The sequence below is a fragment of the Salminus brasiliensis genome, chromosome 11 (genome assembly GCF_030463535.1).
Source record: "Salminus brasiliensis chromosome 11, fSalBra1.hap2, whole genome shotgun sequence".
NCBI lineage: Eukaryota > Metazoa > Chordata > Actinopteri > Characiformes > Bryconidae > Salminus > Salminus brasiliensis.
In genome coordinates, this window is record NC_132888.1 from 6,366,010 (window position 1) to 6,389,830 (window position 23,821).

Sequence of the window (23,821 nt, forward strand, 5' to 3'; positions counted from 1 at the left end):
TCGTATTATTCATATTATATTTGATATATATTATATCATATTTTTCTGGAATAAGTTGAATCTGGCAGTTTCATGATGAATGAATCAATAGAAATAGCTGGTCAGGTATACATAGAGTACAGGGGATATGTGGTGTATTCATGTGAGTTCAATTCTTAGCCTAGGCAAGCCTAGTGCTGGTCTTCTTCCACCTCTCTTTTATGACCAAATTATGGGTTGTTCTGAATAGCCCAGAATAAAGTAATGCAAATGATGATCCTGTGAACCATTCCATTATATGAGAGGGAATTGATTGATTGACCTGTGAAGAAAGCTTGATTCTGTGATCAATGAATCAGTGTTTGTGTGGATTGTTTTTGACGCTTTGGTCTCCAACCCTGCTACTGGAGAGCAGAGCCCAACATGATCCAACCCATAACTGCCTTCAGGAGTCCATGATTGGCTGAATGGGGTGTGTTTTAGATTTGATACAGTAGCTCTCCAGGAGAAGAACTGAAGACCAAATGAAATGTACTAAGAGTGCCAGTAATTCTGAATGTCTCAGTAATACTGTATAAAAATAGTATTGCTTGTAATGCATATTCCAGTAATTAAAAGAAGGACAAGGAATCACCAGTTGCTGCTGGGGGTAGTCAGGAAAGCCCCATACGATCCGTCACTTTTCTTGTAGGTAAGAACCCGGTTATAACCTGTTATTGAAACAACCCTTTATTTCTTAAGTGCCATCATCGGAGCTCACAGATGTTGGGTTAGTTAAACTGATGCCCCATTCAAGACACTTACCAGCTTCAATCATAGACTGGGCCTCATCCCTGCGTTCAGCTTTGAGGTTCAGCCACTGGTGGGTGGCATCAAGGTACTTCATGGCATGAATGGCAGGAGACATCTTCACCATGGTCTGTTCTGCACAGCCTTTGGGCAGCTCGATGAGGTTGTCCACACCCTCCAGGTTTAGACAGTTTTGTACTGATTCCCCCATCACCCCACCTACCAGCAGGGCAGCCAGACCCATGTGCCAATACTGAAGAGGCTTACACAAGTAGTTCATATGGGGTTCTTTGTACTGATCAAGTGTAGGAACCAGGTAACCAACCAAGTATGTCTATCTATCTATCTATCTATCTATCTATCTATCTATCTATCTATCTATCTATCTATCTATCTATCTATCCATGCTCTTCTGATCTATAAACTCTAGTCTTAAGCTGTTTTTCCAGCTGAGAAACCTGATGAAACATGAAAAGCTTAATTATGGCATTCTAAAATCTCAAATAGTGTCTTTTCAGTTGTATATATAGATCTAAAATCAGGCCTCATCAGCCCATGGAATCCCTTTCATGCTATGTATGTAAAAGGCATAAGCCGATACTCAGAAAGGTTTGTTAAAAATTGACCCAGATCACTGTAAGGTCGAAAGTGATCCACAACCCAATATATCCAGTATTTTTCTGTGGTCAGAAACTGACAATGGATAAATGGCAAACAATGGGCTACAGTCTCTAACTATACACCAACAAGATGATCTTGTAATGTAGGTATTTCTAATAATGTAGGTGAATGTATAAATCACTGGTGAACTGACTGAACATTTCTGCTCATGGTTTTATTAGGTTCTGGTTCATCTTGTGTAAGACCACATGATTCTGAAAGATCTGCTCACCTTTAAAACTCATAAAGGTGCTGGAATCCTGGCCCGGGACCTCATCATCAGGGGCTTGTATGTCAAATTCCATTTTTTTGTCACCTGTAGAGATTGTAGAGTTTACCAACAGTAATCACCTCCAGTTTCCTCTGATAAACGTAGATGCTTACAGTAATGTTAGTTGCAGTACGTCTTACTCTTTGCATCAATGTTATAATCCTTCTGGATAGCGACCAGTTCACCTTCCCCCTACATGTGGGATTTAAAAACACAGTTTATTCAGCATGTTGACTGTTGAAAATATGTTGACTGGCCAAGGATGCCCAAACTTTAGTGTTAACTGTCCCTGAATAATATTCAGTGTTAAAATTTTAAGCTCTACAGTACCACAACTTTGAGCTCTTTCTGTATCCTGTCTTGAGCGGTGGGGGAGGCATAAGCTAGAACACTGATGGGGATCCTCCCGATGATTAGAGGCACCACAGTGAAATAGACAGCCACTGCAGACTGGCCCTGCACTGAGACCTCCTGCACCACGTCCCCTTCACCTGCACTGCACAGACCCTCAGCCTTCTGCATCTTCACCTTAACCTGGAGACAGATGGAGAGAGGGGTGTCAACATCAACATCAACAGTGTCAACAGCAATGACTTTACTTTTGAAACGTGTGAAACTAAAAGTCTAGTGAGCCAATGTGGAGGTTTCCCAGCAGGCCTCAGACTTCAGTTTGACATCAGAAAGACGCTGGAGTCTGATGTTGAACTGAGACTGCAAAACCCAACATTGTACAGATGTTGAATTTTGGTTGGAAATCAAAGTTAAATCTGTCAAAAAAAAAACCAACATTTGGTCGACATCAAGCTCCAACATTAGACAGATGTTGAATTTTGGTTACTGAACACCATTAATTAAAGCTAACAATGTTAGATTTTCACATTCTGTGGATGTTAATAGTAGTGTAGTTGTAGTTACTGAACATCACAAATTAAAACCAACAAGATATCAACGTCAGCTGCCGTCACCATTTTACGTCAAAATGACGTCGGCATTAGATGTTGTTCTGAAATTTAAATTTTGGTCAACATGACCTACAATCCACCAGATACCAACGTCTATCGATGTTAGTGGCCAGCTGGATTTGAACTAGCTTCTTACAGCATATGGGGTATATGGGGTATATCCAGTCATGCCAGTTTCAGCTGTGTGCTTCGAATGCCTCTGACTCAGGTCAGTGCAGGTTTATCAGTGTACTCAGAGCAGTCCTCTGGTCACAGTCAGAGGTTTTTGAGAGCATTACCTCTAAGGTCTCTTGCTTGTAGTTGTACACAACAGCTTTCACCTCTAGCTGCTCGTTCCTCTTCACGGAGTAGGGCAGTTTAACAGATACAAAAAAGTCTTGGAAGACTCTCAGAGGCTTTGGGTCGGCTATGCAAAATCCTAAAAGAAATACAGAAATACAGAAGCTAGTATTAAACTGTGGGAAAATAAACCCACTTAGCAACACAAGGTGCATCCATAATGGGATACCATAGCAACCACCTACCAAAATAACAGCAACCACCTTTGATAGCCTAGCAAGCACCTAGCGACACCATTAACAACCAGATAGCAACACCATAGAAGCCACCTGGAATACTATAGCAACCATGTAGCAACTGTCTGGTAGTGGCAACCATAGAAGTCACAGTATTATGCATCCTGTGGCTTGGTATTAGTACTTAGTACTAGGACTTCAGTTTTTAGCTGTATCTAAGCTTAAGGTTAGGGTTAGGGTTGTTATTGGACTCATGTCTATTTACACTAGCTAAGGATACTTTTATAAGTCGCTCTGGATAAGACCAAGCTAACATGCCCATAGGAGGCCTGTATGGGTAGCCAAACTGGGAGCCAGAAAGTTTTGTTCTTGAGTTTCATGTTGGCCCAGAATATGAATGCCCACCAGAGTCAGTGATGGGACCAGGAGGGGTTAAGCATGGGTTGTACCCCCTCTGGGTTGTACACTGCACACAAGGCCTAGATGGAACCCATGTTTGATAATGGGTGGTTGTAACAATGAGGCCCATTTGGGAAGCCCAACTGGGTTCCAGTAACGAAGTATGTACAAAACCCAACCCATTCAGTGCCTATGCCCACCTGAAACCAACCTAGCCCACGTTCCACCCATGTATGCCCCACATGAGCATGTTGGTTGGGGAATTCTTGACTAAATACCAATTAATATGAATGTAAATATAGAGAAAAGAAAAACATACGGTGTGGAATACTACTGGTAGCTAGTAAAAAGGCTACAAACAAGAATGTGGAGCAACGGGACCCTCTAATAAGAAAAGCAGTGAACTGAAAGTGTTAACTAAATGTATTCAGTGGAAAGAAGAACTTTTTACAAAATATTGGAGAAAATTAGTTATTTCACCACACCACAACTGGTAATTAGTAAGAAAGTGTATATTATTAAGAGTTGTATGAAGTAGGCTTGAAGGAAAATGGCCCCTTAGATAACTTTATTGTTTGTAATTTGTCAACCACTCCTCCTACCCCCTTAACACCTTGTCCTCCCATTGTTGTGATTCAATTGAAATTGTATAAAAAGGCAACAAATAGGTAGTTTTTTTTATTTCCCTTTTTAGTACTGCCATTTAACCCACCCCCTCTTAGCTCCCCTGAGCCCTACAATGCTTCTGATGTTACTTTAAGAGTGATGAGGGGAGAGAACGCCATCTACTCACCTGTAAAGAGCACAGTAAATTGTGCTTTTTTGGACTCTGGCTGCTGATGGCAAAGCGGCCTGACTCAGAATTCCAACTCGTGACCCCCCGGCCATAGTGAAAACCTATTAGAGCGCTGAGCCACCCGCTAGCAAATAGCTAGTTGTGAATGTACATTGGGTAGAAAGCTGGTTGGGTACCTTTAGTTGGAGAAATGCCCACAGCTTGGACCTCCCATGTTGTTATAGAATCAGGAGTGACTATGGGATACCTGATAAATTACAGAGACAAAAATATAAACATATCATTTTATCAACATTATCTGGCCAACAGCTTGTAGACACCATCTCATCCAATGGTTTTCCCAATGTAAAGAGTGGTATGAAGAAGCTGTTGTTCTTCCTTAGCTACATTAAGTATCTCTACTCTTCAGCGAAGGCTTTCCACAAGATTTTGAAAGATTGCTGTGAGGATTTGAGTGCATTCAGCCACAGGATTGGTTCTAGCTCACAAACTCCACTCCAACTTATACCAAAGAGACTGGATTGGGCTTTTTAATTCCAGAGGACACAATTCCTCAGATCTATAGCCCAATGCTATGGGGCTTTATACCTCCCTAGCCCAAACTTGCCATCAGAATTTTCTTCTTAAGAACCCTTGGTGAATAAGGCTTACAGATCCTTTATGAAGATAATATTCTTTCGATCCATAGCAGCACATGCAGAACTTAACTCAGCAAGCAAACACTAGGTCATTAAAGTCATCATTTCCAAGTACCTGATGTTCCCAGAGATGTCTGGCGTTAAGAGCAGCCACATCCACGACTGAGGAAAGTAACTGCGGAGGTGGATAGCAGCCTCATCGATCAAATCATCCTCCTCTGCACTGCCGAACGCTACACAGAGCGATGGAGAGAAAAGAAGCCGGAGCAACTGTCAAGATGATCTGTTCCTCTTTATCTCCATTTCAGAAAATACAATAGCACTAAGACTGACAATCAAAAACTGCCTTTGGAAAAACGAGGAGAAACTGTGTTGGTGATGTCAATCAGGAGAAACTTTTATTAGTCACATGCCTACACACCATGAATCTTCACACTGCCTACTTCTATATCCTCCACACTTTTCCTGCACAGTATAATGACTGCTTTGGTAAAGCTGGACACCCTTATTAAAGAACATTTAAGCTTTTTTGTCATGTATGTGTGTTGGACTTCATTGTCTATGCAAGCCTGAGAACATGTGGTTTATCATAACGAGTTATAATTTATGATCAAACTCAACATGCTCCATTGCATACTCAAAAAAGAAATTGCTGTAGGAACATTATGTTCAATTATGCCATACATTTGCATTCTACTAAACTAGGAGACTTTGTTACCCCAACATAAAATGTAATTATATAAATAAATATTTTGATTTGATTAATTGGAATATAACTTAATCTGGATCATGATCCAAATAAATAGGAAATAGGAATTTCATTCATTAAAATGTACTTTCATAAATTCTTGTCTATTTTACAGACGACAGAATCCCTACATTTATTGTTGACAATTTTTTGTTTTCTTTTGAATGACTTTCCTTTTTTGTGTGTGTTTACACTGTAAGTTAGGGGTCATCAATTCTGGTTTTGGAGGCCTGATGTCCAGCACAGTCTGGTGATTCCCCTGCTCAAACACACCTACAAAACCTGGCAATTCATTTATGAGTTAAGTCAAGTGTGCTTTGACAAAAACAAAAGGTAGCTTGGGGGCTGCCGAGTGGTGCAGCTGTCCAAGCATTAGCCCTGTCATTAGGAGATTGCTGTTTTATTTCCAAGTAATGCTGGGAGTGCCAAAGAGCACTCAGAGAGAGCAAGGCCAGCTGTGCTCTCTGAAACTTCTGCTATGGTCCTTGGTCCTCACTCTGCTCATCAGTCTACAAACAATCAGTGCAGTGCCAGCCAGAGCAAACCTTTGTAATATTTTTGTTTGTTTGTTAGCGGCCACCTGTCACATTTTAATTATGCAAACCCAAGTTGCCAAAACCTAACCAACTATTACTAACGCTGATCCTACTAACCCTAGCTTAACCTTAACCCCTAACTCAAACCCTACCCTAATCCTACCTAACCCCTAACCAACTATTACTAACCCTGATCCTACTAACCCTATCTTAACCTTAACCCCTAACTCAAACCCTACCCTAATCCTACCTAACCCCTAACCAACTATTACTAACCCTGATCCTACTAACCCTAGCTTAACCTTAACCCCTTACTCAAACCCTACCCTATTCCTACCTAACCCCTAACCAACTATTACTAACCCTGATCCTACTAACCCTAGCTTAACCTTAACCCCTAACTCAAACCCTACCCTAATCCTACCTAACCCCTAACCAACTATTACTAACCCTAATCCTACTAACCTTAGCTTAACCTTAACTTCTAACCCAAAACCTAACCCAAACCCTACCCTAATCCTACCTAACCCCTAACCAACTATTACTAACCCTAATCCTACTAAGCTTAGCTTAACCTTAACTTCTAACCCAAAACCTAACCCAAACCCTACCCTAATCCTACATAACCCCTAACCAACTATTACTAACCCTGATCCTACTAACCTTAGCTTAACCTTAACTTCTAACCCAAAACCTAACCCAAACCCTACCCTAATCCTACCTAACCCCTAACCAACTATTACTAACCCTAATCCTACTAACCTTAGCTTAACCTTAACTTCTAACCCAAAACCTAACCCAAACCCTACCCTAATCCTAGCCTAACCCCTAACCAACTATTACTAACCCTGATCCTACTAACCTTAGTCTAACCTTAACTTCTAACCTAAACCCTACCCTAATCCTACCTAACCCCTAACCAACTATTACTAACCCTAATCCTACTAACTTTAGTCTTACATTGACCCCTAACCCAAACCCTACCCTAATCCTTCCTAACCACTAACCAACTATTACTAACCCTAATCCTACTTAACTCAAACCCTACCCTAATCCTACTAACCCTAGCCTAACCTTAACCCCTAGCCAATTCTAACTCTAATTTAACCATAATCCTACTTAACTCTAGCCTAACCTAACTTAACCCTACCTAACCCCTAACCAACTCTTACCTAACCCTAATCATACCTAATCCTAGCCTAACCCTAACCCATAATTAACCCTAACCCCAATTTAACCCTAATCATACCTAAACCTAGCATAACCCTAACCCCTACCCAACCCTAACCCTTACCCAACCCTTGCTAATTTAACTAATTTAACAATAATCATACCTAACTCTAGCCAAACCCTAAGCCCTAACTAACCCTAACCCTAATTTAACCATAATCCTAGCCTAACCCTAGCCCCTACCCAACCCTAAGCCTAATTAAACCGTAATCTTCCCTAACCTTAGCCTATCCCTAACTCCTAACCATAACCTTAACCTAACTGTACTCCTACCTAACCCTAACATAACTCTACTTCTACCTAAGCCTACCCTAACCCTAACCCTACCCCTATTCCTATTACCCTATTTGCTTGAACCAGCTTTCTTGTCAAATCACGCTTGCAGCCAGTGTTTTCATTTTCATATTACGTTGAGAAATTTGATAGATATTCTTTTTATTCCACATTAAAACTGAACTAGTAAACTCACATCTGGAAAACATCTGCATATTGCAGAGAGAGCTTTACCTCGTCCCAGGCTGCGTCTCATGTTGTTCAATTTGTCCTTCTTCCTCCTGGCTGTAGCAGCTTCACAACACTTTTTGAAAGCTTGGCGGCATCTCTCTGATTGGTGCGTTGTCTTTTTCAGCCTCTCCTCACACGACCTCAACTGCAGGCCCAGCCTCCGTCCATCATCACAGCACTTTTTGTCCAGATGCTTAAAGCTGTTGACTGCACATAACACCACAACTCAACATATTTGCTCTTCATCATCATCATACACTCTTAAAAATAAAAGTGCATAAAGAGTTGAGCTTTAAATGGTTCTCTAGCAATTTAAAGGTTCTTCACGCTCACCTATCTCTTTACAAACATGTTCTTCATGATTCTTCAATGACAAGACACTCAAGGAGCCCTTAGTCCACTGTTAAAAGTATAAGATCCTCAAGGAACATTCAGAGGTTCCTCAGTTTGAAACTCAATAGGTGCTTTGATGAACCTTTTTTTAAATAAAACATTACTTAAAGGTTCCTCAAAACACCTTAAGAGGTTCCTTAACAGTTTAAAATTGAAGAACCTCCAAAGGTTCCTCAAGCATCTTACACCTTTGACAGTGTAGCCCATAAAAAAAACAGAGCAGATCCAAAACCAGAAGCACTGTGAAGCCTTACTGAGCTTGTTGTACTCCACGTCCCTCTTGTTCCGATGACGATCTTCATAACATTTATGATCTATTTAGGAGAAATCAGAAAACAACATGATCACACTGATTCCATTACTGTTGTGTTTTCAGTTAGATGACGTTCATGCCTTTCCTCCAATCTACTGATATTACCACTTGGTTTAGGTGCATCTTTTTCACAGCTGCAGATGTATGTGAGTCCAACTCTTTGCAGAACAGACATAGAGTCTTCTCCACCGCCTATGGAGCAGGCCAGATCATAGGAGTTCATGTAGTCAAACATCTGTGAGAAGACCAGTATGGTGTCAGTGGTGCTAATCATAATCAATGTACAATGAAGACGTAATAGATATGTCCACTCAATGGCCACTTTATTAGAACCCTCTACTTTGAGTCAGTACATCTAGAGACTGAAGCCTGTCTCTTCAGTTTCTGACCACAGAGCTGCTCATGGATGGGTATTTTAGGCTGGTGGACCCTCAGCAACACTGCTGAGCCTGATACGCTCATACCCCCATGACCACTACCATGTCAGTGTCTTGTTTGGTAGAGGGTGAACAAGAGATTGACTATAGTGTGAACTGAACACTTATGGAGTGGGTGTATAAGGTAAGCTGAAACTAATATAATGACCATTGAGTTTTTTAATATTTCAGTGCTGTGACCACCCTTCATTCATTTAATTTCCAGTAAGAACAACCACTAAGTAAAGCTTTTCAAAAGCTATTTCTGTGGAGAATAAATATACAGTATATATATATGTATATACAAGTGTTAAAGTTGTGACACCCCATGAAAACCTTGGTCTTTTTAAATATTTTTAAACAAACAAACAATTCATCCTAATTTCGCAATGAACACAATGAAGAAATGTCTTTAAACATCAGTTGTAAAATGTAATTAATAAAAAATACTATTTTCTTGTGAGGAAAAAAAAGAACACTCCCACATCTATTGCTAATTCAAATGCAATAGAAATTTAAATAAAGAAATTTAGTCTGGTCTGCTCTTGATTGTTGAAGTGAGTGGTGAAGATCACCATGGCCAGATCCAGAGAGCTCTATGAAGGTTGTAGATGCAGATGACTCTGGAAAGGGGTTCAAAAAGATCTCAGATTCTAGCAAGTTCAGTCAGCAGACCAACAGCAGATCACATGTGTAAAGATGTCTCCAACATCCTTAAATCTACAGGTAGCTCTTGTCATAGTCAAAGTCAAAGTACAGCATCTACCATCAAACAATGAGCATACACGTCAGATTTTCATGGTAGGTGGGCAAGGAGGAAACCCTTTCTATCAAAGAAAAACCTCAGACAAGACCAAGTTCAGGACATCTGGAACAATGAGCTTTGGACAAATGAATGCAAGGTTGAATGATTTGGACACAGTAACAGAGGACACGTTTGGTGTAAACCAAACACAGCATTTGAGCACAAGAACCCATATCAGCTGTGAAGGTCATGATTTGGAGCTGTGTTTCTGCAGTTTGGCCTGGAGAGCTCTCCAACATAGAATTCACTCAGAATTCTTTACTGTTTTAGAAAACACTTGTGGGAAAGGAGAGACCATCTGTCTAAAGACTAAAGCTGAAACATCAGAAACGTTTCAGAAAGCTGAAAGAATTCTACATGGAGGAGTGGGAAAAACTCATTATAGGACACGTCAAGGAGGGAAATACCAGCTATCAGGGCATAGGGTGTCCTAACCTTTTCCTCAAAAGAAAATTGAGCTTCTCTTACCTATTTCAAGACATTTCTCCAGCTGCATGTGTTTAGTTATTTTACCTCCATCACTTAAAACTGCTTAAATCAAGATCAAATGTCCATATATTTAAATATATTAATAATTGTTTTTCTTTTTTAACAAAGGTTTTCATGGGGTGTCACAACTTTTTCACATAGCTATAAGAAAATCTACTTAGATTAGGAAGGTGAAAGTCAACTTTAAAGAATAATAAAAAAAAAGAGTTTCCAAAAGTTTTAAATATGAATAAAAGAGAATTGGGAGCTTCTAGCAGCCAATCAGGACTAGGTGGACCACCAAAACTACCCCAATACATCCACAGAGGTTTATGTTCTTCCACTGTGAGAAGACTATTCAACGCCATGGTCTGAAAGGTTAAGAAGCTGAGAAAAGAGCTGAGTGGCTCAACTGTCTAAGCGCTGGACCTATATTGCAGGTTTGATCCCTGGTGAGGCCATGATTAGAACTGCTTCTACATACCTTGTCGTTAAGGCTTTACCTTTTGAGGAGTCAGTTTGTTCTTCTTATTGAGAACGTACACAGCTGAGTCCACTGCAGACAAGGCCACCTTGCTGTCTGGATCGGTACTGACCAACACATCAAACTGCTGCGCAGGCTTTAGATCTCTGAAAGAACTTATTTCCATCTACAGATGAAAAAATCAACATATCAGACTCTTTATTACTAATATTACTATATTACTAATATTATTACTATTTATCAGATTATTTTATATGTCCAGCCAAACCAAGCAGCAGTGTAAAATGATCACAGCGGCTGCATCTTCACATCAACAAGACCGCTTCAGAGAATGCTGGTTTGATCTGTTCTCTACCTTTCCTTTGCATACGTCTTTCACATCCACCCACACCGAGTCAGCCACTATACTGCCATGCCTTGTGTAGTAGTAGGCCAACAGGCGGAATGATGGGACCATATCTGCAGAGAAGGCCAGGCTTGTGGAGGTCAGATCAGTTCTGTGAACATTGCCTACCTGCAGCACTTTCCCTTTACTCAGAACCTGCAGAGACACAAGAGATGCAAGAGACACAGTAGAAGCAGAGATGGCCTGTGGATCTCTAGGGCTTAAATGGGACTCACCAACAATTACAATGCGATAAGCTCTGGATCCCCACAGTAAAGATTCCAGGATTTCTTTTAATGTTATTAAACAATGTGTAAGACAATGGTTCTCATCGACTTTTTACATCAAATTAGGTTTGGCATTACATATTTATTTTTAAATAAACAATATATATTTATAATATGTATATAATTTTATATAATGGGGCAGTAGTAGCTCAGCGGTTAGAGCACCGGGTTATCGATAACAGGGTTGTGGGTTCAATTCCCAGGCTTGGCAAGCTGCCACTGTTGGGCCCTTGAGCAAGGCCCTTTACCCTCTCTGCTCCCCGGGTGCTGGAGTTGGCTGCCCACCGCTCTGGGTGTGTGTGTGTGTGTACTCACTGCCCCTAGCTCACTAGTGTGTGTGTGAGTGTGTGTTCACTACCACAGATGGGTTAAATGCAGAGGACCCATTTCGCTGTACAGTGCACACTGTACAGTGACAAATACATGCACCTTTACATAAATTCCCTGATATAGTTTATTTTAAAACAATCAATTATACTTAATTTTCTAATGTTTGACCATGTATGCATGGGAGGCTGAGAAAAGAGCAGAGCGGCTGGACCTAGATTGCAGGTTTGATCCCTAGTAAGGCCATAATTGTTATTGTAATTAATAACAATGTTTATATATGTTTATAATATGTATATCCTTTTATCTAATATTTTACCTAAATCCCCTGATATAGTCTATTTTAATACATCAATAATACTTAATTTTCTAATGTTTGACCAAATTCTCAGGGCAGGACAAGCATTTGCCAGGATATGTTGATGTCATGTGCATTTAAAATGACTTGTAAACCACTGCCAAGGCTCATATTACAACTCAGGATTCATCAGTTCAGAATACTCTGTGCAAATCACAAACAACCATTGTGAATACTTAAACTGTTCCGGATTATTACCATGTAATAGATGTGTGAAGGCCTTGCTATGCCAGGCGATGTGATGTCTCTGAAGGTAACCTGCAGCTTTTGGCCAGGCTGTAGGACCTGGTGCTGCACCTCCACACTCAGGAAGCTGCCCTCCACAGGCTTGGTTGCAGTGGATATGATGTTAGCACTACTAATGATAACTTCCTCATCACCTCCCTCTACAGACACCTGTCAGAAAAAAAACAACAACTTTCATTGTTTAGCTGTATAACAACATATCATATTTGTCATGCCAAAACCTTGTATCGGAACTTTACAGGAGAAGGAAAACTCTTGTTAGCGTTCAATGGAAGTCAATGTAAAGAGAAATCCTGACCCAATGTTGAGTACAAGATTTAAATAATGTAACTAAGTCCAGAACTGAAACAGAACAAGGAGATGCAAGGTTTTTGTGTGACAGTGACAATGTATTACAGCTATGATTAGATATCTGAATTTATTTTTAAATCAGTGCACTTCAGAGTAGCTAACTGTAGACCTTTAGAAAAGGCTTAATGATTGAATGAATGTAAATTAAAAAAAAAAAAATCTATTAAATATTTAATAAAATTAAGCTTTTTAACTCCAACAGTATTACAGTGCTGTTAGCATTTTCAACTGCCAAATGTGAAAAGTTTGCTGTGGTATCTAAATAGATACAGCTAAGTGAGCTCTCCCACTGGTTAGGACTTCACAAGCAGAACAGAAGCCCTAATGCATCAGATTAACCACAGACATCATTAGTAAGTGACAGAAGAATCAACCAATTATGTTTAGAGTAGGACCAGTTTCATGAGGAAACATTATTCTGGGTCTTATTAGATATATTACTGCAATGTTTCCTCTAGGTTTATTTTTCAGCAGCAACGGTCTGCGACCTGCTAACTTGAGCAATCTTTAGTGTTGAGTATTATGGTCCCCATACTGGCTTTTGTGTTTAGTAGTATCTAAGCTAAGGTATCTTTGGATCCTTCATTATTTCACATTAAATGCCTTCTGCTTCTGTTTCCTAATAGCGATTTCATGAATTTCTAAAGCAGTGGCAGCTATAATGTAGAAGCGGCGGGCCACTGCTGCAAGATATGTCTAACCAGGATTCAGCCATTAGTTAGAAACCAGTGGCGGTAGCTCTGTGCCAGGACTTTGATATGTTAACGTTAGTACAAACGTCAAATAAAACATATATACTGTATTTTACAAGCTTCAGCTGTCTGTGTTTAACCTAGAAGTCCATTGCTGTTAGCATAGTGCTAACAGTATACTAGAATTTCACAAGGTGGCTAGCAGAAATTAGGATTATCATAGTGGTGAGTTTTTTTCCTACAGCCCGAGATGAGGACTTTAATAGTATAATAGTCCCAATCCACCACTGGTAGCTAGCATGACTCCTGCATTGTTTTAGTGAACGACACTGAGTACAGTTACCATGATAGACATAGTACTGGCTTGCTCTGGGACTGGAAAGGTGATGGATATGTCTCCCAGGTTATTCCCCAAGCGCTCTTCAGTCAGAACCTCCTTCGCTGGTCCACTTGGATTCACAGTGACGGTGGCTGTGATTTTTTTCAAGTGTGGGACTCTGGAGCCATCTGGGTAGGTGGTGGTGCCCTGTAGAGTAGCACAAGGGAAGCTCAAGTTCAAGTTTCTGAATATTCACATTTAATATTCATAATTACAAATAAAAAACTAAACAAATTGTAAAACTTCAGAAAACAAAAGAAACCTTTAGTTACTTAAGTAATGTTGTTTAAGTAATGTTTAGGATTTGTATTAGGTGACATCTAGAGCTGGTTTCTCAGACAGGGAATTATGGTAATACAAGTTCCCGGCTTCTGAACATTGCCTTAAGTCATAATTTCTAAAGGGAAATTGCAGACATAATTTTAATATCCGAGTTCCCCGAGTTGAGGTGATATTCAACCTTTAAACATGACGGAGAAGACATGTAGAACACAGATATATGACCATGCAATTGATGCTTCTATTCATGGCAAATTGACCCCTCTGCAAGAGCAGTGTAAGTTTTTAACATTTGCTACATTGGCCGCCATTTTTCATGTCGCTTTTACAACAAAGCACTTAAATGTGACGTGGTCGTAATTCTGAGTAGCACATGAGTGCAGCATAAGCCCTAGTCCTGGTTGGCACAACATTATAAATGGAGATTCTCCATTGAAGCAAACGTATTGTCCAGAACTAGGCCCGAAAAGGCCCTAAAAGTTTCTGTGGTGTTATAAAGTGTCTTTATTTTGGCAAAAGGCCCCTCTTCCCTAATCTAACAACCCATAAATTCCATCTCTAACTTGTTCACATGTCTACAACAAGTCTACCAAAGCCTCCACCACCCCGTCACCTCCATTGTATCCCTGTAATCTATCATTTCTGGCTCCACTCATCAGAGGGGGGACTGGCTTCTCCTAAATCATCTCCTACAGTCTTCTCCCAAATCATCATAAGCTAAAGGTATGGTCAGAACTAGCTAAATGTCCAGTTGCAGAAAAGTCCCAGTGATCTTTTTTTAAGCTCATGGTTCTTCTCTATGCAAGTCTGTAGAATCTTTTGAGGACGCATACCAGGATGGAGAACATGCCACCAGGGGTGAAATACTTCTTCGTCTTCGACAAATCAACAACATACGGAGAGGTCACGATCTTCACTGAGGAGCTTTCCACTTCCTCCAGATCTCCACCTGTGGAAACCAGGTACACACATATCGAATAGGAGAGCTGGATGGTCAGAACAGGATGAATGAGTGCATACCACAAATTGCATACTGGTTTCAGATGGTCTAAGCTGGTCTTTGATGGTCAAGGTGACAACATACATTGTGCTAATAGGCTAGGTGGTTGAGTTTGATGGACTAGTTGGTCAACCAGGATGACCAGCTCAATAAAGTTGGTTGACCAGTTTGGTCAAGCTAGTCATGCTGATGGACCAGTGTGGTACAGGCTGGTCATGCTGTTTAACCACCTTGGTCATGCTGGTTGACCAACCTGGTCAAACTGGCCATTCTAGTTGACTAGCTTGATCAGGTTGTATATGCTGGTAGACCAGCCCACCCATTAAACTTAAATGGAAACATACTGTAACCTATGCTGTTCAAGAGCTAAAATGGTCAACCAGCTTAAGCTAGGCTGTTCCTTTTGTAATGCACTGCACAGCCCAATCACTTCATTGGTTATTCTGCAATCATCTCAGCAGTGTTTCCGTAGTTCTACAGTAAAGATGGTTTAATTGCAAGCCTGTTTTCTGAGAACTTAAGACCAATGACAAAATTGATCTCCAAGATATTACAGACTATTGTCTTCTTACTGGACGGCATGAAACTCACTTGCTTTTTCCAGAACTGTTACAGCGATGTAAAGGTACAGGCCCTCTATATTTGGCTTGTCCTGATTTGCTGCAGCCTTCGTTAAATCCATAGTGAGGAGTACAAGGTCTGCACTGCCACCCTGAACCTAAAATATGAAGTGAAGTATTCACAGCCTGAATTCAAGATGCAAGAGCCAATAGTATACAGTCAGTGTTTACTTCATCAGACGTCTGCTGGCCACTTTACTGCTGTGATGTTGCTGGAGATTAGGCTTCGAATGGTCCACAAATCAAATATGTCCAATCAAAAGCAGCTCTACTAGCTTTACTTACCGCAATCTGTTTTTCAATGCCTGGTAGATATGTCCTCTCTCCTTTACTGTCGACGAGCCCAAATCTCACATAGGCTATTCCATCAACACCCTTTCCATAGGTGTATCTGGGAACATCAAGCAATGATGACATGGATACAGAATAAGTAAAACTGATGTTCATGAGTTCATAGAGTTTTCTTCAGTAAGATATGATAAGCTGCATACCTGGCAGAGATACTGAATGGGAAAGTGTTGCTGCTTAGAGTGTGGTACGGTTTGGTAGCCTCTATATTGACCTCAAATGAGGGAAGAACTGAAGACAAGAGGAGAATAGTTAGCTTTGTGAAATGTTTTTTATTTTTATTTTTTATGAAATTTTAATATTTAGTTTGATAAAATAATAATGACCAGGGCCCAGTTTCTTCAAAGTGCTTGAGTGTTAAGATTATGTGTGATGCTCACTTGAGCATTTAATATGAGCTTTGTGCTAAGATGCTTTTGAGAAACCTAGCCTAGAACGCTCTTCAGAAGAACATGGGATAGACTATATGTAGCATTATGGAAAATATCAAACTAATGAATGAATCAAAATCCTTGTATCTTAGTCTTCACTTTGTCACATAATGTCACTCTGGCGGTTCTTCTTAACAAATGGACTAATAGAAATGCTCCAAAATGACTTGGAATAAAGCCAGTTTTCATTGACCTTCATTGAAAGTTAAGACTTTTTTTCCTTCTTCTGTAAAATTGCCATTTTGGAGATACAAGCTTTTTTTATGTGACAGTACCGATATACAAGATGTTTTATAGAAAAAAATATATGGGCTATAATTCTTCCTTCAAAAGGATCTAAAGTGAAACAGTGAGTTCCATCACAGGGTTTATATAATTCTCTAGCCGGACTGTCCACAGCTGTGGTTGCAAAACTCTGTAATGGCTGTATGCCAAGGACCACTGTAGTCTTACACAACCACCACTCACAGACTTTCACTTCACCCTGCTGTTCACCCTGCCATCCTTGCTAAACTCTCAAAAGTCTTGTCTTTAGTCCACTGGAGCACTTAAAAAACCATTGACCAGGTGCGATATTCAAAAACAACAAATCAGAGCTAGCTCTGCATTTAATTCCCATTGGAAACAACCACATGTGCTTAGGTGTGTTTGCCATCCCTCAATATTGACCTAAAGACTCAAGAGATTGGCAGAAATCTTCCAAAATGATTCCGATAAAAATTCAATGACTGAAGAAGATCAAAGAGCAATAAATTATAGTGTTTGTTTATTCTATGATAAAGGTAAACAACAGCCCAGCTCACCCTCATTATGATTTTACTGGTATTAAAAAGACAGTTGCTGTCAGATGAAGTTGGCAACCCTCTCTGAATGCTCTTTACACTCACCGTACTCCCGGATCTCGAATTCCACTGAAGTTTCAGACATTGGAAAGTTTAAAAAAGAAGCAGTGATTTTCCAGTGGCCGGCCCTGAAAAGCGAACACATTCCAAATGATAAGAGGATGCATGTCCACACAATCATACAATCCCTTCTGCACATTATTCTGCATACGGTCTGCAGCATATCAGAAAGACCTGTACATGTAATAAATAAATATACATAATTCAGCTGATATGTTTAAATCTGCTGAGATGAGGTTAAATTTACTTAATAACCTGCCCCAATGACTGTGGGTTGTATTCTTAGTTAGGTAAAATGATGCTGAGTTGCATAACACAGGTACTTTATTGGATGTATGCAGTTGTATGCAGTAGCCTACATGAGTTGTAGTAAGTGAGCCCCACAATTATTACTTTTTGTAATAAATGAATAAATGAATGCCCTAAATGAATGGTAGGTCAGCCTCAGAAAACAATAACAAGAGTGGTTATCATATATATTATCACTGTCCGATAAAAAAAACAAAAAACAGGGGAAGGCAATAATATTCTTCACTTTGAATGGATGTTAATGTAAAATAAGAGTTTATACCAAGTAATTTGGAGCATTTCTATTGGTCCATTCATCCAGAATCATTTAGTCAGGGTACAGAGCGGTTACAGCGTTTATACCCTGGAGGAAACTAAAAACGGACGAAATGCAAAAATGGAGATTTTCATCAGACAGCAGACCAACCCTAGTCAAGCAAAAACCATGTATCTCAATTTTTTTTCATTTTTTGCTTTTGAACATAATGGGAATCTTGTAGTAGTTATTATTCACATTATGTCACAATCATGATGAATCGACCAATAGAAATGCCTCAAAATGAAAGTTGTTGTTTTGGAGATATGAGGCTTTCGCTCAATTATGTATATGTATAAATGTATTAAATGAACAAACTCACAGCTCCACATCTGGAATAGTGATGCTCCTCTGTATGATCTGTTCAGATGTCAGGATATGACTGTAGACCAGTAGGTCTTTGCAGTTCTGTAGAGAATTACTAGTGTTTTATATCTTGAATTCTTAGACTGAAAAATGAAATAGAATGGAATATAATGCAATATAATTGAATAATCGAATAGTTTCCTGATACTCACAAATATCTTTACTTGGATTGAATCATTTATTGGCTGCATGTAGTCGTCTAGAGTGAAGATTCTGTAGTTTACTGCAAACAGAATGCAGAAAAATGAACGTAGAGAGTATAATATCTACCAGTAAAACAGTAAATCTCTCCTTTTATTCCACTGCAGCAGATCTTACCATGTTCTCCTGGGTTATAGATTGGTTTGTCTGTTTGGATGAAAATGTACCCGCGTCTGGTTGACAAAAGAATGTTAGCCATCCTTTTGGTTGCCCCAAACAATTTGCTCTCAGCAGCAAGTTGAATATAGGGTGGGGTATTTTGTTTGACCCTGCTGTAAGACAATGGATCAACCTGGAGGAGAAGCAGATGATGATGTTCATGGATATTAGATTGAATATTTCATATTGAAGACTGACCGTGGTTTTAAAGCGAGTGAGTTTAGGTTGAGGAGGAGGCTTAGACGTACCTTAAGAGTCACCACCGCCTGGTACTGATTGTTGCTGTTTAGGTTCACGGTCTTTCTGGCAGATAAAATCTCGTGATATACATATCGGAAGTACAGCTGTACATCCACAGCTTCAGTGGCTCCATGCAGTTGCACACTGACTGTCTCCTCCACTCCCAGATGAACAGTGTTTGGTGCAGTAATGAGAATCCTGGATCAGGAGTGGAAATACACACACATTGCCCATAAAAGCATGATGGAACGTTTTGTCGCTGCCATGAGGAAACATCTCAGTTACATGACACATTTAGAAGTACTCACTGAGTGGTTGCCTTCACTGCCAGAGGGATAAGGGTCCCCAAAACCAGAAGAAAGATCAGCATGATTGTTTTTTGATGTACCGTCAGGTCACTCTGTCTTACGACACATTAAAACAGGTCCATCGTCTTGGAGAAACGGGGTCCTACAGTGCCTCTTCACAGCTTCAGCAAAGTGGGCTTTTACTGGTCATCTACATGAATTGTGCAAAACTAAAAAAAAAAAAAAAAAAACCTTGGCAAAAGCTTATATTCAGGAGAAGTCACATGACTTCCCAGAATCCGACCGGTTTCTGAACTGGATGTGAGGGGTGGGGGGTAATTGGCTGCAGACAGGTTCAGTGAACACTTGTTGTGCAATAGATTTTTACAAAAAAGTATTTTGCAATGTGTCAGAATCCCCCTATTAACTCGTCTTCTGTCTTCTCCAGACCTTTACAATTGCTGCTTTATTTTGAGACCAGACTCAGTTTTGGTATCTTTATTCTAGCAAAAAGATACCAATTCTTACATCATGCATAATGCTTGTTAATCACTTGCCATGCTGAATAACTTTGCAGACAATGGTGTGGTAAATAAACATAGAGCTAAATAAAATATCATTACATACAAATTACGCAATAGTACAAATTACAAAGTAAATGAAGCAAGAGTGGCTTCTGCAAATTTCAAAAACTGTTTAAAATATTGATACATTATATGGAAAAAATATTAAAGTATTGGGACACCTATTCGTTTGCTGTTTCTTCTGAAATTAAGGATTTTAAAAAGTGTGGAACAATAAGTGACACATGAAGACGCCAGACATTACTAGCCTACAGAAAAGGGGCTTGGTTGGATTTTACAGCTGCCCTCTTGTGAAAGATGGTCTGTTAGACATCTAGTAAAGTTGTAAGTTTGTAGAAAGAAGAGGGAAGGCTTTGCTTAAAGCTTAAGAACATGAATAGTAAAAATGTCAACAATAAAAACTAACCCTGGACAAGTTTGTATGTGCTTGTCCACATCAGTAATAGTAAAACGGATCATGCAGAACAATAAAATGTGACAAAAGGGCAAAGTACTGTACACTATATGGACAAAAGTATTGGGACAATCACTCATTTATTGTTTCTTCCAAAAATTCAAAGGGTATTAAAAGCAGAGTTTCTCCTGCTTTTGTTGGAGTAACTGTCTCTACTGTCCAGGGAAGAAGAAGGCTTTCTACTAGGTTGTGGAGTCAGTATATATATATATATATATATACAGTGTTTATAATGAAAATGTGGAGACTTTCAGAACTTTCAGTCATTAAGGTAAAGCCTATATATTAATCTATTTATATATATATATATATATATATATATATATATATATATATATATATATATATATATATATATATATATTATAAGCCTAGATGTTATTATTATTAATTATGTTTTGTGCAGGGTTTTGACCTTTGACCTCTTTTCTAAGGCCCATTTGTGTCTGGATATGCTTTGTTTTATACATTTGACCTGTAGCTTCTAACTTTGTTTATGGGAGAGCACGTTGAAGGGAAGATCTTGTGGTGGAGGAAATTTTACCAGTACACTCTTAACTCCTGTTCCAGATGTTTTACCGGAGGTTGTATCTCTTGTCTCCTGTGTTTTTGGTAATTGGCCAGGAAGGTAATTAGCTAAAGAGTACTTTGTTTGTTTATGTAGCTCAGCTGTGTTTTGACTCAGAGAGAGAAAGTCTGTCTTATTTAGAGCTTCCCAGATCCTTCAGTGTTGTGTGATATGTGGCTAGTGTAATTTATTGGTGTTTTTTTTGTAATATATAGATATTCAATAATAATTTATTTATCTATCTATCTATCTATCTATCTATCTATCTATCTATCTATCTATCTATTTATTTACACACACACACACACACACACAAGTGATTTTAAGCTTTAATTTCCATTAGATTTAATGCAATACTCCTTATGGAGACTTACTGCAGCTTTAACTGTTATTTTGTGGAATTTGAGAATTCAGGATGGTAATAAAATGCATTAAAGATCAGGCTTGTCTGCTTTATGTATTTTGGGAGCTTACTGTAAAAATATAAAGTAATTAGAATGCTTTATTTGGATGATATTGGATGTAATAAACCACATGAAAACGTGAGTCAAATGGTTCTGGTGTTCTTTCAGTGTATCAGAATGATCCACCTTGCTTCTTCCCAAGGTTTCATCCTCTGGCTTTGTGGGAGTTCTTCCTCGCCACTATCACCTTTGTTTTGCTCGCTGGGCATGGTGTGTTTGTTTTGTTGATCTCTTGTCCTCGTACTGATTCCCGTAAAGCTGCTTTGTGAACACGGCAGTGACAAATCAATATGTTTGATTTGATGCAATAATGCTCACAAGGACGAGGCTGTTTTATGTATTTTGGCATTAATTAAGGTGTTAAGCATTAATTTACGCTCAGTTTGATGTTTGATGTAATCAACCATCCAGAAACTTGCGTGAGATACAGGTGTTACTTCTGCATGTCAGACTGTGTTCAAATGCAAACTATTAATATTATGATACTGGATTAAATACACTGTTTTCCTAAGATGTTTAAGTTACTGTTTAATGCAACTGTGTGTAAACATGGTCAACTGAAATGTAAGGCATTTCAGAAAAGTGCAAAAATAGTCTTTTGTGATTTTTGCATTTATGATGTAAATGAAGTGAAGTGTTTTTCATATTTAGTATTTGATGCTCACATAGGTAAAACTATAGTCTTATGGATTATAACATCTCATTAAATGTTCTTTTTATATGATTACTTGAGAACAGTAAGCAGGTTAATAACAATAATAAAATGTATTGTTGGATGTTTGTAGGCCAAAAATCTTTTAGCAGTTCAGAAATCACAAGGTATATCAACCCCCTGGTCGCTGTAATGATGTTTTTAACTATTTCAAACACATTGTTTAATTCTGTCTCTGTCGTATCTGTTACTCTTTATGTGGGTAGTTCTGCATCTGTGCAGATTCCTCAAGTAATCAATAATCTGTCTAGTGAAACTGTTTAATATCCATAGAGTTCAGATTAGGATCAGAACCAAGGTTAGCAGAGGTTTTGAGTTTGGTTTGGACTTGGACTTGGGGTATCAGACTGAGATTGGGTTATGGGTAAATTGGGTATTTGAGGGTTTAAGGTTTGGGCCTAAGTTTAAAGTTGGTGTTTAAAGACTATTAATATGTTTATGGTTAGGTTTAGATGTTGGGTATTGGTATAAAATTAAGTTTAAAGTTGGTGAAAAAGTGAATTGTAGGTTTTAGAGTTGGTCTGAGATTAAAGTAATGGACTAGAATGAGTGTAAGGTTTAGGATTTGGTTTAGTGCTGAGATTAAAGTTGTCAAAAGTGTGAATGTTATACAAGGTTTAGAGTTAAATTCTTAGTTTGGGTTGAGATTACGGGGAAGGTTAAAGTGGTTGTTAGGTTTCATGTTTTGTCTTGAGATAAAAGTTCTGGATCAGAGAGAGTGTTAGGTTTAGACTTTAGATTTTGGACTGAAATTAAAGATATGACATGGAATTGGTTTTAGGTTTTGGGGTAGTCTAGGGATTAAACCTAGTCCTTAACTAAAATTTACTTTCAATAAAGAATCACCATTCAAGAGAAGGCTTCTGGGGAAACTGGCCCACAGGGTTTAGATTTTGGACTAAGATTAAAGCTATGGACTATGGGGTGTTTGATTTCTACATCTACAATGGACCAATGTTTAGCAGACTACCTCCTGTCATTGCAGGAGGCACTATGCAGACACCACCAATCTTGGGCCGGTTAATCCGATGACGGTCAGTGAGCGCTTTCTTAAAAACTGCTTTTGGACAGAAAAAGCAGATGCTGACTGCTTCATTGGGAACCTTCTGTACATTGGCTGGGATGCATGACACGCTGTGTGAATTGGCTAGTGAATGAAAGTTAGTGGTTGGTGTGGCGCAACAGATAACACCACTACCTGACAGTAAGCTACCACACAATGTGGGAAACTGGGGTTCGATTCCTGGTCTGGGTGACTGTGCTGCACTACACCAATAAGAGTCCTTGGGCAAGACTCCTAACATTACATTGCCCCTCCTCTGTAATACGAGTAACCTTGTAAGTTGCTCTGGATAAGAGCGTCAGCTAAATGCTGTAAATGTAAATGTAAATGAAAGCTTGAGGACTTAAAGAGCTGTCAGAGCCCATAAGTGAAGCAGCAGATCTGTTTACCTGAAAATGACCGAAATATGAAAACTGTTGATGTTGATGTATCCCACAAACAGCAACCAGTTTACTGAAAGACACACTTTAATTTCGTATAGAACACAGCTACGGAGTGTGTGAAGGTTATGAATACATACAATACAGTACATAGTCATTTATTAACACTGACCCCCCCCCCAAAAAAAAAAAAAAAAAAAAAAAAAAAAAAAAAACAAAATCCTTATT

The 23,821-nt window shown here is 39.1% G+C and overlaps 1 protein-coding gene across 2 annotated transcripts in view; it reads right to left on the reverse strand.

The window, feature by feature from the left end:
* Positions 1-19,600, reverse strand: part of c4 (complement component 4) — a 33,930-nt gene extending 14,330 nt beyond the window's left edge. For both annotated transcript variants that reach the window (XM_072691503.1, XM_072691502.1), the window contains exons 1-25: positions 19,390-19,600; positions 19,090-19,279; positions 18,800-18,974; positions 18,634-18,704; positions 18,438-18,523; positions 17,497-17,579; positions 16,322-16,409; positions 16,116-16,221; positions 15,802-15,928; positions 15,044-15,159; positions 13,896-14,078; positions 12,462-12,659; positions 11,262-11,447; positions 10,926-11,072; positions 8,839-8,968; positions 8,675-8,734; positions 8,031-8,234; positions 5,125-5,242; positions 4,548-4,618; positions 2,940-3,079; positions 2,030-2,233; positions 1,840-1,891; positions 1,661-1,744; positions 784-987; positions 614-689 (exon numbers count right to left, since the gene is read on the reverse strand). In XM_072691503.1, coding sequence (XP_072547604.1) covers positions 614-689; positions 784-987; positions 1,661-1,744; positions 1,840-1,891; positions 2,030-2,233; positions 2,940-3,079; positions 4,548-4,618; positions 5,125-5,242; positions 8,031-8,234; positions 8,675-8,734; positions 8,839-8,968; positions 10,926-11,072; positions 11,262-11,447; positions 12,462-12,659; positions 13,896-14,078; positions 15,044-15,159; positions 15,802-15,928; positions 16,116-16,221; positions 16,322-16,409; positions 17,497-17,579; positions 18,438-18,523; positions 18,634-18,704; positions 18,800-18,974; positions 19,090-19,279; positions 19,390-19,451 — 3,161 coding nt within the window. In that variant the 5' untranslated portion in view covers positions 19,452-19,600. The remainder of the gene's footprint in view (positions 1-613; positions 690-783; positions 988-1,660; positions 1,745-1,839; positions 1,892-2,029; positions 2,234-2,939; positions 3,080-4,547; positions 4,619-5,124; positions 5,243-8,030; positions 8,235-8,674; positions 8,735-8,838; positions 8,969-10,925; positions 11,073-11,261; positions 11,448-12,461; positions 12,660-13,895; positions 14,079-15,043; positions 15,160-15,801; positions 15,929-16,115; positions 16,222-16,321; positions 16,410-17,496; positions 17,580-18,437; positions 18,524-18,633; positions 18,705-18,799; positions 18,975-19,089; positions 19,280-19,389) is intronic.
* Between the last annotated feature and the right edge of the window lie 4,221 nt (positions 19,601-23,821).